The 17,612-nt window shown below is 44.1% G+C and overlaps 1 protein-coding gene and 1 long non-coding RNA gene across 3 annotated transcripts in view; one reads left to right on the forward strand and one right to left on the reverse strand.

Moving 5' to 3' along the window:
* Positions 1 to 17,612, reverse strand: part of LOC129385288 (uncharacterized) — a 482,098-nt gene that overhangs the window by 87,175 nt on the left and 377,311 nt on the right. The gene's annotated exons all lie outside the window — the stretch shown is intronic.
* The window catches only part of LOC126533109 (uncharacterized), a 43,005-nt gene that overhangs the window by 15,818 nt on the left and 9,575 nt on the right, over positions 1 to 17,612 (forward strand). Inside the window, exons 7-11 of the mRNA XM_050180372.3 lie at positions 1,335 to 1,397; positions 5,433 to 5,483; positions 9,764 to 9,901; positions 10,870 to 10,917; positions 17,532 to 17,597. Coding sequence (XP_050036329.1) covers positions 1,335 to 1,397; positions 5,433 to 5,483; positions 9,764 to 9,901; positions 10,870 to 10,917; positions 17,532 to 17,597 — 366 coding nt within the window. The remainder of the gene's footprint in view (positions 1 to 1,334; positions 1,398 to 5,432; positions 5,484 to 9,763; positions 9,902 to 10,869; positions 10,918 to 17,531; positions 17,598 to 17,612) is intronic.

The raw sequence follows: 17,612 nt of genomic DNA on the forward strand, positions 1-17,612 counted from the left end.
AAAGACTCCTCTTGTAAGCAGAACTGTCAGTAAGTGCGGAAGTATTCACCGACAGTGCACTGTCAACTTCAATCAGTGGAAAAGTGAGCTCGAGGACACGAAATACTGATTGCGTCCGAGGCGAGTCAGAAACACAATCACGCCAAGATGAGGTCTAGATCCGGGTGAACAGTGTGCATAATATTCGTTACAAAAATTTATATTCTCTTGACTTATCAGTGCTGTTGCAATGGCCAAACGTCTTAGAGCGCAGCTCGCAGGCTGCCGTTCTTGCGGCGAGCGTCGGCGTCGGCGGCGTCGGCGGCGTAACTGAGCGAATGAGCACAGCGAAAGATGGAAGAGCGAACGCGGTGCGGATATGAAAGACGGGAGCCGCGAACGGCGGAGACCAATGAGAGCGGCCCCTTCAGTGACGCGCGCGCGGGAAACTGGTGTCATGCAGACCCGCCCAAACACTCGATGCGTAGTCGTAACTGGTTTCAGCCGGACCGTTCGTTTCGTACTATCGTCCGCTCGAGTCAGCTCTCACTCGCGCTTGTTTGGTTTGCTTCGTTTGTTCTCGTTCGCGCTTCTTTCGATTGCCATGGTTTGCGATTCTTTTTTAATCGGATTGTAGGCGCGATGGGAATTGTGCAGTACTTTCTGGAAGCCACACGGCACCAGCGATAACACTGGAGCTTTCACTAAGTCATCAGATCAGATTTTCAACGATCGCCGACTCTGCTACATGTCTCTCTCAAATTCTTTGTCACAATATATCGCGAAATGAAGACATCTATAGAGCTGCGCTCAACTTTCGCATTAGGGAGTATCGTAATCGTCTGGGAATTTTTTCTCATTGTTTATGTATTATCACTTTCTACAATACGTTGTTGTAGTTGACAACAAAAATGTGTTTATATATTGTCCTGTTTAGCAATAAGCTAAACTACTTGAACCTGCACGCAAAATTTAAGCAATCGCACAAGACTCCGCTGAAACTAGCTTTAAAATCTGAACGATACTGAGCGCATTAGCATGCCCCCCCTCGGAAGGATGACACGCAAAATCGTGAAGCATTCCACATTCCAGCATATGTTTAAAGCTTGTGTCTCTCTCTCGAGTTTCCGTGAAAAGAAAACTACATCGGGGATCAAATGGTTTCACCTTGTATTGGGTGCAGTGAAAATGTATTTAATTAGCAAATGGTAGCACAAGTGTGGCATTTCACCTGCATAGAGTTTATGTCCGGGCGTTAACCATTGATTAACACTGAGCACAATGTATATTTAAATCCTGAAGCTACTATTACAATCAGCATATAGCATAAATGCACTTTATACATATTTCTTTAGGCAATGCAACCACGGATCACCCTCCAGCGGCTGGAACGCACCAAGATGGAACTGGGGATGCGGGTAAGTGTGGCTGCTATCTTCTTACCAACAAAAAACTTGCTGTAGTGTGCGATCGTTGAAATGAGGGTTTCATAACCAAATGTTTTTAGAAAATGGGTGAAGGCAGAAATAAAATGCCATGCTGCTCTACTTCTGGCAATAAAGAAGCGTGGATGTATTAGCTACATTATAGGAAAATATCCCCGCAATTACATAAAGCGCCGCTTTTGTGCAAAAGGGTACGCGCGCGCACACACACACAAACACACACACACACACACACACACACACACACACACACACACACACACACACACACACACACACACACACACACACACACATATATATATATATATATATATATATATATATATATATATATATATATATATATATAGAGAGAGAGAGAGAGAGAGAGAGAGAGAGAGAGAGAGAGAGGAACGCGAGCAAAGAAAACCAAGGGGCCCGATTTTTATTAATCATATCGCAAAAATCCAACACATACACCAAGTATGGCATAGGGGAAATCACTTGCACTTACTAATGTAATTTAGGAAATTATAAATTAATAGAAATGAAAATTGATCAACAAATGACTTGCCGCCGGTGAGGAACGATTCCATGTCTTCGCATTATGCATGCGATACTCTTACCAACTGAGCTACCGTGGTGCCGTTTTCCCATCCACTTTCTGGGGTATTCATGTTCTACTATACGAGAACTAACCCTGGGAGTGTTAGTCAGCGCCACCACTCACAAACCTTGGCGGCGCATGTGGAACATCTTCTCTGCCGCAGGCGTCGCGAGTACTTCACCTTTTTTGGTGAAGGCAACTGGTCAATAAACCCACACGTGCCAGCTGAAGGCATGCCGGCCGCGGTGGCCGCATTTCGATGGGGGCGAAATGCAAAAAACGCCCGTGTCTCGTGCATGGGGCACACATTAAAGGATCCTAGTTGGTAAAAATTATTCTGAAGTCCCGCACTACGACGTGCCTGACAATCAGATGGTGATTTTGGCAAGTAAGAACCCAGAATCTGTTTACTGCAAAGTAAAGTAATAATGTATTAAACAGGCACGGCTCCCGGCGTACATTCGCGTTCACTTTCTCACAGATAGCGCTTCAAGAATAGTGCCATTAGTGTTCCTATACGTGTTAACATGAGGAAAATTCGTGAGCGAAAGTGTGCCATCTTGTGAACCTTCTTTTTATTCGGAAAAGCCACTACTTGTGCTTGCAGGAGCCAAGCTGACGAGTGTCGAAAGATTATCTGGTGTTTCATCTCCATCGCTACAAGTATACGGAGGGTCTCGTAGCACTTGCCGATTGTGCGCACCAAATTCTCCTCCTTGAAAATATTGACGATACGATGGTGCGTAGGGCATGTTTAACAGAGAATAACTGATCTGTAGGAACGGCATCTTGACCTGGCAACATGATTATGTGGCGCGGCTACGCTTCGTGCCGGCATTTTATTGCAATTATATTATAGGGACACTACAGGTGAACTTTTGCCGTCGCCGTGATGTTCCATGTAAAGTTGTAATGAGATGAGGTCATATCATGCCTCACGCACCCAGTGATACAGGTGCGAGGGAAAGAGCGCTAGGATGAGCCGAAAAGAATGATGGCTTGATACGCGCCGTCTTCCTGCGCCCAATGTTGGAGGTCACGGAACCAATAGCCCAATTCGGGCAGGCAGGTACGGCGTGTCTACTGCATCACGTGGGCCGTGGTGCGGCTGAGCGTATGCGCGGCCTGTGCCCCTTTTTTGGACGCAATCTCTGGCGGCTGCAAATTCTGCGTGATCCGAGATGGCTGCAAATTTATATGAGCTGTCTTCTGGTGCGCCTAGTGTTCGAGGTCGCGCCAGGTCAAGTTTCGGAGACGCCGTGAAGCACGAGGTGACACGAAGAGTTCGCTCTTCTCTGCCTGCGCTCTACATCACGCCAGCGTTGGGAAAGCCAGTGATGGCGATCGTCGACTGAAATCTGTTCATGTTTGCATGTGCGTGCGTGACATGCTTGGTTATATTAATTAGCAAGCGAATGTTTACTGTAATATTTATAGCCGAAAAAATGACGAGCTTCACTTGGTGTAGTTGCCTGATACTGAGCTATCAGTGTCAATTGTTCGCATCTAGGTAAAAGTGCGGCTCTTTTTTCGTTTGTGCTTCCTTGCTGTTGTCAGTGTCCTTTTGTTCAGGTTTAACAAGCTGCCTAAATGAATGTCGAATAATTTAGACATATTATCCTCGCCATGGATGTTCGTGTGTCAAATTGCACCGGAAAGGAGGGAGTATTCAAGAGAATCATCTGTGTGCCTCCTGCAATGGCAACGCAAAGAAAAGGCGCATTTCCAGGTTTACACAGCCCGGCACGCAAGTCCCCATGTAGGAAATACTGCAAATACTTGGACAATATTGTTATGGCATAACGTAATATAAGAGCACCAATAATAAGGTATTGGTTCTGATAATAAGGTAGCAGCCCTGAAAGCCACCCAGCATGGGCAATGCGACTATCGAATTGTTCTTTTTTTTTTTTTGTGAACTACACAGTTGTAAGTCACAGCTATCAGTGGATGGCGAAGCCAGCAGCGGGTTGAAAATAGGCGTAAAGCCGGGGCTCAACAATACCTTATAGATTAACTCTAAGCACCATATCTGGTGTAGCGGACGTAGAATGTGGGCTTTAATGTGGGAATTGTGGCGGACAGCTACTGCATTCTGAAGTTGATTAGGTTTGAAGGAAGCTGGATGACACGCACTGAAGAGGATGATATCACTTTAAGAGGAACGTTGCCTGAACACACAACTCATTCTGAGAAGCACGTTGCACCAAGGAGGTCGAGTAAGAGCTACCAGGTTGCTGACGACAGCAGTGTCACTTTACTTAACTGTACTTCTTGCCTTTGCTTCGTGTTGTCGACAAATTCGATTTCGCCCTGCCAACTGCTAGCCGCGTGGTTAGCTCAGGTGGTAGAGCGGCTGCCCCGGAAAGGCGGTGGTCCCGGGTTCGAGTCCCGGACCAGGACGAATTTTTCTTCAACTATGAGGCTTTTCTTTCGAGGAACCCGTATGGGTTTCCTTTGTAGCAATTGCTACGAACGGGTGGATGTCTGATTTTCCCTTTATTCATTACTTCTCTCCACCTTGCGGGTTTCCGCAGAACTACTACGTCAAACTCTTGCCTTTGCTTCGTGTTGTCGACAAATACGACTTCGCCCTGCCATCTGCTAGCCGCCTGGTTAGCTCAGGTGGTAGAGCGGCTGCCCCGGAAAGGCGGTGGTCCCGGGTTCGAGTTCCGGACCAGCACGAATTTTTCTTCAAATATGAGGCTTTTCTTTCGAGGAACTCATATGGGTTTCCTTTGTAGCAATTGCTACGAACAAGTGGATGTCTGATTTTCCCTTTATTCATTACTTCTCTCCACCTTGCGGGTTACCGTAGAACTACTACGTTGAACTGTACTTCTTGCGTCGATGTTGATATATGCAAATTATTTGCATTAAGGTGCTACCGCCTAAATAAAGCACAATTTTGTTGAATCTGAAGCGTATGCTAGGAACCAGTGATCCCGAAACCAAAACACCGTGCTTCAGTCCTTGCAAAAGGAACCGCGTCGCATACTCAAAGGTATTTACGCAAGGCCGCCGACATTATAATAGCAGCAGCGGCGGCTATGAAGATTTTTGAACTGAATTAGATTGACAGCGAAACCGCTTAAATTCTGAAATGAACGCTCCATCACAGAAGTCCACCCGCGTAGCTGGTTTATTCTACAGTGAAGGGGGGCTTCTGCGATACTTCACGATTGTTGAATGCTTATTGCATATATATAGAATCTACATATCTATTCTCCTTCCTTTCCTTATCTCTACTTTTTTACCACTTTACCTCCCCCTCCCCTCTCTCCCCAGCGTAGGGTAGCCAACCGGATCCTTTTCTCTGGTTAACCTCCCTGCCTTTCCCCTTTCCTCTCTCTCTCTCTCTCTACATATCTTCGTACAACGCAGCATGTAACACTGACGTGCGGTGCATGTATATTTAGGGCCTGTAATGACGAACCATGGAGGAATGACGGGCGGCATGAACCCTATGGGTGAGTATAACAGCGTCTTCTTTTGAAGAATGGCACAGGAATATATCAGAGCTGCAACCACTAATCAAGAAACAAGGAACAGCATGCCCCACTTGAGCAACCCTAAAGCCGTGTGGTTATTCCCACTTGAAAGTGATCTAATGCACCTTTAATTTTTGTACTTTTGTGCTAGCACTATCTCTACGTGCAGTCGCTATGCGGTGTTTCTGTCATCACTACTATACCAGAAGTATATTTTATAGATAATATTAATTGGCAGCCTGCGCTTGGAGGAAATTAGGCGCCATCATGTCAGAACTGCCATCTACAGAACTGTACGAGATGGAGGCTGCATCGGAGGACTAAGAATCATCAGCAGGCCAAGACAAAATGACATACTCATCGACAGCAGAGACGTTGACCAGGACCATGTGTCCCGTGATAAGGTCCGTGCACCAGCTGAAGTTCGAGATGGGCAGAGACACTATGTTATTAGTGATCGTGAGAAGGGTGCGGGGATCGGCCATATTTATATAGGCCAATAGAGCACCAGGATGGAAGATAACCAATGGTCATTAAAGGTTACGGAGTGAATTCCAAGGGAAGGGAAGCGTAGCAGGGGGCGGCAGAAAGTTTGGTGGGCGGATGAGGTTAAGAAGTTTGCAGGGACGACATGGCCACAATTAGTACATGACCGGGGTTGTTGGAGACCTATGGGAGAGGCCTTTGCCCTGCAGTGGGCGTAACCAGGCTGATGATGATGATGATGAGAGAACTAGCAAACGGAGTGAACATGTAATCCCCGTCAGGAATAGATGGAAACGACCTTAACTTCACATACGTAATGGCTCGAGCTGGCAGTCAAAACATGACCAGTGGAGAACATGCGCCGTTGTCGTCTGGTCGTAGAGTCAAACTGAAGAGGTAGGTCGAGCTGGAGTACACCGTTCTAGAGTCAATAAGAACGGAATGAGCATTTAGGAAGCCCATGCCAACGATGAGTTTACATCAGCACTGTTCGAGAACAACAAGCAGCATATTCGTGAAGCTGTCGGTGATACTTAAGCATGCTAAACACGTCCCAAAGAAAGGAAGTGTTGCGCCATCGGCGATATAGATGATTGATTACGTAGATGTCGTGAGAATCATCGACTTCAGGGGAGGAATAATTTGAGAATGCATCAGCGATACATGTGTGCCTTTGTCACCAAGATCAGCGACAAGTACACCATCCGCAGTAACGTCTATGACGCTACGGCTAGTCGGCAGTGTGGGTAAATGAATTCGCACTCAAGGCGACAATACAACCTCACTTCGAGCAGCCGCATCGTCTAGTTTTCCGAAGGCAGACGAGCACTAGGTGGCGACGGGTGATGGAATTGTGTTGAGAGAGATGATGGGCAACTGACAGTGCTGAACTGGACTCGTGTCCACGCATAAATTGTGAACCATTGTACGACACAGTTAGAGCGTCATTGTGGAATAAGGGGATTTGTGGTCAGGTTGCACATGGCCGGGATTGCTCTCAGGGCGACTGTTAGGGTATAGGGCGCAGGAAGACGCTAGAACTACCAGTCGCTGCGATAGGGGGCGACGTGACCAATATGATGGCAGTTGAATCAAGTGGGATGGTCATCAACAGTCCTTCAGTCAACAGGATTCCGCGTATTTAGGGCAAGTTTCCGGCCTTAGGCATATAAGAGAGAGAGGGATGGTCACTCGTTCGGGAGGAAGCGATGGCGGACGTGGAGTGCAGTCCGACAATGGAAAGCTCTTGGTGAACGATGGCTTGATCAAACGGTATCATCTGAGAGCATGACACACAGGGGGGTGAGAGCACGCGGAAGCAGCAGACGCTGCCTCATGTTCAGTCCAGATATATTTTGTCACGCGTTCCGCGGTTAGCGGCACCTGTGATGCAGGAACAGTCTGATTCAATATGAGCTGTAACACGGTGCTCGTGGTCGACGCTGCTCCAAAACTGTGCAGCCACGCTTACATACAAAAATTTAACTGCTAAACGCCGTTCAAATCGCTGGTATTTATCAAACCAAGTTTTCGGAGGTCAGCGCGGCCTTGTAGCCTTGAACCCCTTTCGGCCACAAGCACCGTGCTGCAACTAATATGGACTACGACTGCACGTGTTCGCACGACGATGTTCCAGCCGTGATGGGAAGGCGCGCGACCTGAAGGTCGAAGCGTCGCCTGCGGGCGTTCTTAAAAGACCTGCCCTCCCGCATGATATCGTCGACCATGCCTCAAGTTTCGCAGATTATCAGATTGAAAGAATCAACTACCATCACTGCTAAAATATGTCCCACTTTGTTAGACACTATCATGCCAACATGTCCTTGTCCACTTGGCGACAAAGTATCAGCATATCATTTTGGTGAAAAAAAAAATCGGATAGGCTCCATCAGGAACGCAGCCTTACGTGAAACGTCTGGCGCGTGCTGCAGATGGTGTATCGGCACTAACGTACAGAAATGAAGAACTCAAATCAATAAATGAAAGTAGTTTAGCTTTTACACTAAAAAACTGGGACTGTTGAAAAAAAAGGGAAGCATTGACGACTGCTTGAGAGGCCTCGTCATCCTATAGCAGCAAGAGCTATCACGTATCTACGTTTGAAACAAAACGCTATCAGCAGGGGAGGGAATAAATTGGAATAACGCTTATAAAATTATAAGCATGTTCAACTTAACAAAGGCATACAATATTCACTACGAAACTGACATATCAAACAGATAAAAACGCACAAAAAAAGACCGAAGAAGAAATTGTTCTCAAGCTTATGAAAATGCATTAGATGAAAGCGCATTATTTTATAATATTTGACCATTTGCGTTAGCGATATTATTGTACAAAACAGAGTGAATTGCATGGAGCCAAAGTTTGACTGTAGTGACTCGTATAACGCTTGCCACATCATAATACACATAATAAATTAAGGAAGCCCAAACACAGGACGTCGGACACACCTGAAGAAACATTGACGGGAGAAGAACGTTGGCGATTGAATCTTCCGATTTGAGACCCAAGATGCAGTTCGTCTCGCATTCAACCTAGGAATTCTTCTCCGTAATTGCCACAGAGAGTAGCCTCTTTGTTTAGAAGTTTGTTATGACACACCGTGGGAAACACCCTTGCGTTGTCAAGAAGTATCGCCTTTATCTCCCTATGGTTTTTAAGCGCTGACAAAATGTGATATGTAAATTAGAATAACGGCGTAATTGATTAAAAGATGGCTTGGAGACCATGCCGCTGTTGAGAAAGGATGCGATTATCACTGAGGAATAGCAGAATGTGCTTCTGAAATATTTGTTCTTGTCGGTTACAGCATGTGACTAGCAACGACATTGGCCTGCAACTTGAGATTAGTTGCTGATTCATATATTGGTAGAACCTCACCAGTTTTCGAAGTGGGAAGCCCAATTGAAAATTGTACTGATTCCTGAAACATCGAAATTAGATACAACGTACAGCGCTCTGAGTAGTTATTCAAAAACGCATTCGGAATGCTGTCCAGACCTTACCTTTAGTGTTGTCAATGTTTAACTAAAAGTTATGAGCCCCTGGAAACTGTATTCAATTTTTTTTAAAACACATCGCAGTGTAATATTTATGGCAAACAAAGGGTTAGTGCCGTTATCGGGAACAACAGATTTAGATTAAGCGTTGAAATCTTCAGATATATTTGCAGCAGCAGAGCAAGGCTCTCCATTACCACTTATTGAGGTTGGATTAGAAGAAGGGTGACTGATTGCTTTCGAGAATTGAGATAAATGGTGCTTTATGAATGTTCTTAGAGGGGTATTGCAGTAAAAGCATTCTAGCAGCTTCCGTCTATAAGTGAGTTTATAAAGGAAAATTTGCTGCTGTTCAGGCAGCTCCTGTAAAGGCGCAATCGTTTTTTGCGGTCGATCAGCTGCATCACCCTGGTATATCACGAGTGTCTAGGGTTTCTCTTCATACATTTTTTGGGAACAAGCTTTGATACACATTTGTTCACCCCACTTGTCAAACCATTCTAATAGTAAATGAGGAATTAACGATCCCAAATATCACTCATGAACAAAAACTTGTCTAAATCTGATTCACGGTTATTATTGCATCGTCTTCAGCATGAGGAATATCGGAGGCCATATTGTAAGGTGGCGTTTTGGGTGCACAAAAAATCTATACAAAGGGAGACTGTTTTATAATTGGAGAGACGCTCCATGGCACAGGGAAAATAATGCCTATACAAACCTTTGTAACCGCTGAGTATTGAATTTGTGCCATTGTTTTTCTGTTTTCAGTTGGACATGGTGGAATGATGGACCCTATGGCCATGGGAATGGGAGGAATGGGAATGGGAGGCATGGGAATGGGAGGCATGGGAATGGGAGGTATGGGAATGGGAGGTATGGGCATGGGAGGCATGGGAATGGGATACGGTGAGTGAAATCTCTTCTTTGTTACAAATGTGAACCCTCTTGTATGTGCGATTGCTCGAACAACGCCGCATTGCTTACTGTTCGACCTATGACGTCACATGATGCGGGTTTCTCGCTGATTCAACTAACGCGTGACCACTCGAGCAATAAGAAAAATAACACCCGAATTACTATACAGAAGCCAGAGTCGCCAATAACAATGCCCCATAGAAGAGTGATCAACGAGACAAAATTTTCAAGAAAAAAAATCCCGGCTGAGCTTACCTCTAGGTCAACGTCGACGTTAATGCGATGAGCAATGAAAAAAAAAAATGCAGCCACATTCTTCCCTTCTGTGTAGCTGCCTTTTTCAATTTTAGATTAGCTTGCTGATGTTAACAGCGCAAGAGTGGACACGGGAAACCAGTAAGGCGACCAGGACAAGAGCTGATTTCCAACTGGCGTTTATTAGAAAAAGGCATGCATATCCATGCATACGTCCTGTCCTTCACTTAATATCGTCAGTGTAAAACTAAGCGCAATATAACCATGAACCTTCACCAACTAGCCCCCTTCATTGCTTTACTAAATGCATATATAAGCTCTCACACTTTGTAATAACGGCGAGTTGGAAGTCAGCGCTTCTCCTTGTCACCTTACTACAGCGTCCCGTGTCCACTCTTGCGTTGGTTATATCAGCATGGAACACCAACTAGCCTGGTGTCACACGTTGCTTCAGTTTTGGTTACCGAATTATTCACTTCTCTGGTGATCAACGCTCCTCGCTCAACGCACGCTCTGGTCCCGTTGTGTTCATTTCATTTGTTTCTTTCAAATCATCCCGTTTTGATGCCAAGTTACTGACTTCTCTGTACCTGGCTTCAGTAATAATTACGAAGCTTTCTTTACTTTGAGTGTATTACTATTTTGTTTTACGTAACTTGGTGGGCCCTCTATCTTCTACAGATGCGTTGCGTATGTATTTGCAGGTCCAATGAGTATGACAGGAATGTTGATAACACAAATAGGAAATACAGGTAAGTTGAGCTTCCGCGAAGCGAAATTCTCTCGGAATATCAAATGCCTGATGTGACCACTTCACAATGAAGAGTCTTTATAGAGCGGGCACCTGCAGCACAGCTGAGCTTTAGCTTCGTGCTACACTTTCTACTTTCCGTGCTATATTTAGTCGCGCTTTGTTCGTGTCAGTGCGTACACGCGTACAATAACGACTTTCCTTTGTACTGCAATGGCTGGATTCTCCTCGTTTGCAGCTTTTAAATAGCAATGCCAATGATAATTGCTTATAAACATACAATTATCTGCGCGAAACTGCGCTTGCCAACTACATCGATAGCTTTGTGAACAATGCGGGTTATTTAGGCGCTGCAAGTGGAAGCTTCTAGAAAAACGTTTTCATCGACGTGGCAGAATTTGTGAACATCAAGTTATTTCGTATATTTTTATTTTCTCGCTTTTCGCATCGCTAATGGTATTATTGCTGAGAGCCCAGAACATCATGATATGAGACGGCAGTCTTGCGGTCAATCACATGTGCCAGGAGCCTATTGTATTCATTATTGTTTCTTAAAAAGAAAAGACGAGTACTTCAAAAGATTTGTCCTGAAAGTGTGAAGCTCAACTCAAATTTTTTTAGTCTTACTCCTTTATTTTTTCAATTCTACTACTTGTCTTGTAGTGCCTTCAAATGTTGAGGATATCAATAAGTAAATAAATACAAATATATTTATGGCTTATATGCGTGGCCAGGCCGTTGGATTACTGGGGATAGTCTGAAACATTATTTCCTTATTTTTTTTGTAACAAACTGACTAAGATGTTTAAGCTGGAGCGCTTGCTTTCGTTCATTTAGCGAATGTAAATTAAAGTATTTTCACAGGTACTAACTACCACGTTGATTCTTTATAACTTGTTGATCTAGAATGCAGTGACTGTTTGTTTATTGATGTTTTCAGTGAAATTTGCACAAACACATGTCTTAGCATTCAGAACGATGCTGTTGTCCTTTCTCAATAATCCTATCTATACGCAGCTGAGGTCTTTCTGAAGCTGTTTGAAAACAATTTGATTATAGTGATTGAGGCTCCAGCACAGTGGTTACAAGGATTTTCATATTACGCCTAATTCCATTTATATTAATTTATTTATATATGGAGAGAAATGATAGTGGATAATATCATTGACAAAATCAAGGAGGGGGCTAAATGCAGATTCCAGGGGAACCCACGATGAAACAGCAAACACCCATGAACGGAATTCATTCAGAACCACCTTCTGTTTTCTGGATGCCAAGTAGTCTCTAGTCCACTTTCAAGCATTCCCATTGCTGTTCAGTGTGTTAAACTTCTCTAAGAGAACTAAATGTGATACCGTGTGGAACGCTTCGGAAAACAAGCATCCGATTTCTACCCTGTAAATTAAGCCGAGTGCGAAGTTTATGTCGATTTCAATGACATACGTTCTGCATGAAAATTATTTTTGAGATCTATGTTCTCTAGCGACGAAAATTAACTGATGTGAGAAGATATACTGAGGCCTGGATTAAAACACATTCAAGTAATTGGCAACAAATCGGTGCCAATGACATATCTCTCCAATTGCCATTTGGCATTTGGGCGTATGGCATTTTGAGCCGCTCTTGAATGCTGGTATGACTCTAGCCACTTTCTATCTTTGGTAAATGTGACCTTACCTAATGAATGCCTGTATATCACACAAAGCCAAAGCATCGTTGCTTAAGAACAGTATTTCAAAGCTCTAGGCGAAAAACATTGAGGCAGTTGGGTTGAGTCTCATCAATCCACCCTACCACTTTGTGTACCTTTAAAAACATTCTCGATCGGTGCCTTAGGCGAATAATACGCTCGCGGACATTCAGCCATAGCCTACATGTAAAGTAGGTAACCCAGTTAGAACCGCCCGTTGAAGACGCTAGCTTTATCGTGATCATCAGTAACTTCCAAACCGTCGTTGAAGTAAATTTTGTGGCTTGTCTTCTCTTTACAAAAGTGTTCACTATGCTTTTAAGAAGGACCTCCTGTTGGGCTAGTTGGTCTAGCAGAGTTACTTCTAGATATAGTGCAAAAAAAGTACGCATACAGACGAAGACGACGTGACAGACGAGGACGATGTGCTCCTACAAATTGTTCATTTCAATCGACACACCCTCCGATCTTATAAAGTGAGCCACGCATCAGAGTTACGCTCCCTTCCCCATGCGAAGGTGATAAAGACTAATCTAAAAAAGCCAACAATACTGCTACCTGCTTCAGACAACGGAGTTGAAGAAGTACTGCTCGGCACTGTGCGAAAGAATACCCGCTTCGCTTAATTACACTGATAGGTGAATTTTTGTGCATAAGGAATACTTCTAAGAATCGACGCTTCCGTTATACAGGTAGGTGAATTCTTGTGGACAAAGAATGCTCCTAAAGAAGCATTCTTTATGCACAAGAATACACTTATCTGTATAAACAGATCGTCTATTCCTTTGCACAGTGCAATGCTGGACCTCTTGAACACTGTTGTCTAAAGGACGTAGCAGTATTGTTCACTTTTTTTACATTAGTCTTTATCACCTTCTCATGGTGAAGGGAGCGTAACACTGGTACGTGGCTCGCTTTATAAAAACGGACGCTGTGTCGATTGAAATGAACAGTTGGCTCGTCCTCGTCCGTCTTTTCTTCGTGTGCATGTGCACTTTTTTGTGGTGCTGCGTCAGGAAGTAACTATACTTCTAAGAATTATTCTTTAGGGCAGTCAAAATTAAAGGTTTCAAAAAATGTTTACAGCGAAGCTGTTAAATGCTAGCTCCCCCAGGATCCTGTGCGTGTATAGACACAAAACTTCCCATACGTGGGCCGATCCCGAAGATAGTGCACTGCCGGGCTGGCCTGCGACGGAGGTGAATTTCGTCATTAAGTGGCCGCACACACAGCTTAGCCGGTCATCCTTCTTCACAGAGTGGAAGGGCACTGAGTTTTTTGCCTAGCTTCTACTATTAAATTATTTGCTTTTTTAGCGTTATTAGGTCACTGAGCTTGATGAAAGCATAATCAAGGGTACCTAAGCAGTGCTATTACTAAGCCCTCTTACATGTTGCAGTTGGGTTATAAAGCGGTTCCTTATTCCAGTGTTTCTCGTTCACCTGACTGCTCGCGATTCTTGGAACATGAAGTTAGATGAGATAGGTAACTCGGTCGTTAAATATTGAAGAGAATCCTTCAATCCTTCTGCCATCACCAGTTTTCAAAAGACAAAATCTGATTTTCCCATTGTGTTGATATTTACTCACACTTTGTTTTGACCAAAAGGAGAAGCTCGTCTGGACTGCATACCTGTGTTTTAGTTGTATTTTACATAATTTTCAGACGACAGCATTGAGTCGCTAATACCTTGGATTACGCACACAGCACCTATACTTTCAGGAAATTCGCAAAACAAATCAGGAGTGTTAATGCCTCAAGTAAACTGCCAAAATATTTTATCAAGCTACGCACATCGGTCAATGTACTCGATTCATAATAAGTATGTGACCTAAACTCAAAACACATATGCCGTTATTGCACATAGCATTCGGAAGCCTAATTCACCAGCAAGAACGACGCAGTATTTCGGGAAGCCACGTTCAACAGTATTCATATGACATATGGAGCTCAATGCAAAAACGGGAGGATGACAAATAGTGCCATCAAGAAAATTACAACTTTGGGAGCATGATAATCACCACAAAATAGAGTCAGTTGACGTTTTAACGATAGCGCTTTCGTGGAACACGTACGAGGGAACCTTTAAAAAAGGAAAAAGGAATACGCTAAGAACGTGTATTGATTCATCTTTCCGATATACTTCAAAACAAATCAGGAACACTTCTAAGCCCGGCACTTTTGCGTGAAGTCAATTAGATCCAGAGTCGGCGGCAGTATTATCGTTTACTGGTATTATAGCTACATTTGTCGACTTTGTTCTTCCCTTTATTGATTGCGAAGTTCGTTTTTCTTTCGTAAATGTCGCAAACCCTTAATCATGTGATGTCGCACTCATCGCTATCCCATGTGGTTGTTCTCCCATCAATGATCAACTCATCATAAAAGAAATCTAACAACATGTCCGACTTTTGTTTTAAAATTGCTCTTGTGTACTGACATAAACAATTTGTTTTGTTCCACATCGTCTTAGAATATATTTCTACGAGTAATAGCCTGGAATCTTTGAGCTTGTGTGCATTTCTTCTTGAAGTTATCCGCCGTGCGATGATACTTCTTGCCGCACCTCTAGCGTCTCGTCCAAGGCGATAATTTGTTTCAAACACGTTATCGTTATGGTAAGTCTTACTTACCATAACACCTCCATACCAAATTAGCGCTGCCTTCCGGGAGTTCTAGTGCGGCTTTTCAGCAGTCCATAAATGACAATTTGAATGCTCTTGCCTTGATTTAAAATTTTACTTAGTTTAGCACAAAGTTAAGTTATACTTCAATGTATATTGAGGCAGCGGGATGCGAAGAGGAGAAAGACATTCACGACAATAACGTTCACATCGCGTTGCTTCAGTATACTTTCAAGATGAACCACCTCGCCCAAATCAAACTGTTCCTACTGCAATCATACCGCCAGATATACTGTTTACAGCTTTTTCAAAATGTGCAGCCGGTGTGGCACTCTGGCCAGGACTAGTGAGCCCACATTGAATGAAACTGATTCTGTCGTCTGTGGGACCAATGTAGCCACCAAAGTTTTTTTACGAACAGTTAAAGAGTTAAGGCCATAAAAGGTACTTCGTTTTCGCCTTCCAGCAGCTCTTGCATAGCCGACTCAACACCGGAGCCTGGATATTTCTTTTCGACTTCGACACCTAAGAAGTAGCAGCAGAATCAACGCGCGATAAATGTATTCTGCCATTATCACAGAGAGAGAGAGAGAGAGAAAGAGAGAGAGCGAGAGCCCCTTAGCAACTCAACACGACTAAGCTTGCTTTGAATAGGAAAGTTGAATCGCAGAAGGCATTTTTCATGACGTATCCCGCAATCTTGGGTTTCGGAGAAAGTACGTCATTGCGCGACGTTTCTCAACACCGGACAGCACAATAAAGATCCGGCGTATACGTGCCCGGTCATCTGCAGTTGCGCTACAGATGCACCGCTCAGCTTTCTTCTCTACGAAATTACGCAACAAAGCAACGAATGCAGCTTAAATATTTCAATATCGTCACTGTAACAAATCTGCGCCATATTTTTGTAAACCGACTGGATCTTTTTTTACTCTTGCTCCCGATTTGAAGCGCCTAACATGTTTTTGGCTCTTTCCCGATACGCGTACTCAGGCTTTCTCTGCTAAAGAGACTTTCGTGCAACGAAGTTCCGAGGCGCGGTAGTCACCGAACGCCAACTTCTAGACGTGATGTTTCGCGAAAGCTTTGTGGAACCTGAAGGTTTGAACGCTCTGGTCTGTTACAATGCTCTGTCAGGTTTCTTCCTATTTTCACTGGTGGTGGCGGCGTGAGCTTGAGGGGATCCGTAGCGTGTATCTCTTGTCGAGATGCGCTGGAAGGTACTCTTGTTCCATGGGCAATACACATTTTAATGCAAACCTCTTTCTGTCTTCTTTCACTGTTTCTGTGAAACTCAGAGGCCATTGGCCGGCCGTCTTGGGTAATAATATGTAATGCGTCACGATTGGCTGGACTCTGTTCTTACAAACAGTTCTGGCGTAAGAAGCATTTTGTGAATACGGGTCATGGTGTTATCTTGCTTGCTTTCTTAATTGAATGAATCGGCCTCTACGTCCTGCGATTCCTAAGTATATATGACTATTCACCAACACCTTCCAGCCGCAAACTCGAGAGGACGAAACACATACCCATAGTCATCAAACCCATCGTTTCAACACTGATGTTTACTTAGGTGCTGCTCATGAGGTTTCGAAGAAGTCACTTTCAGGTGCGAGCAGGGCTCAGTGCTTGAAGTTATAATAGGCGGTCTTTAGTTGCTTGACCAAGTGCATTTATCGCTGATTGCAGCTCACTTCAACAAGCTATGCATGAATTAGGCTTTATGGCCGAAATTTCGTCGCACAAACCTGCGACGTCAACAGAATGTTCTAGATTGAAGGTGTCGCGAGGATTACAGGCAACCTAGTTCGACTTCATTAGCGAGCCTAACGTACCTCATGCATTAGCCTATACTGTATAACACAACGAGCTCGACAACTATGAATATTCCGATGGCCGCATAGCTTTTCTTGCATAGAATGTCTAGGTCCTCTGAGTTGATCTAAATACAATAGGTGGAAATTAGAGCAGGGAAGCATGTATACTTGTATCGAGGTGCTGGAGCAGCCAAAGTACACTGATTGCGGGAAATGGAAGAATGTCGCTTGTATTACCTTTGGTTCAAATCTGATAATACTCTATTTGGCGAAAATGTGAGGTAAGGTCTCAACTGGACACCCTTAAAAATAAGATGGCCACAATTCCTAGCATATTGCACGGCGCAGTCAGTGTCGAGGGAAGATGATTTCAGCACTCACTTATTTCGGTTATTGTTAACCACTTAGTGAGCACGCGATGTGTATGAATTAACATGCATTATAAACGAATTATGTTCATTACATCCGATGCACATTTGTTTAGTGGCCGACGCTGCAGTCAAGATAACGAAAGCAGCTGTTGGAGCGGAAGACTCCGGTGCCGCTCCAGGTGAGTACGCCTGAG

Source organism: Dermacentor andersoni, chromosome 7 (genome assembly GCF_023375885.2).
Source record: "Dermacentor andersoni chromosome 7, qqDerAnde1_hic_scaffold, whole genome shotgun sequence".
Taxonomy (NCBI): domain Eukaryota; kingdom Metazoa; phylum Arthropoda; class Arachnida; order Ixodida; family Ixodidae; genus Dermacentor; species Dermacentor andersoni.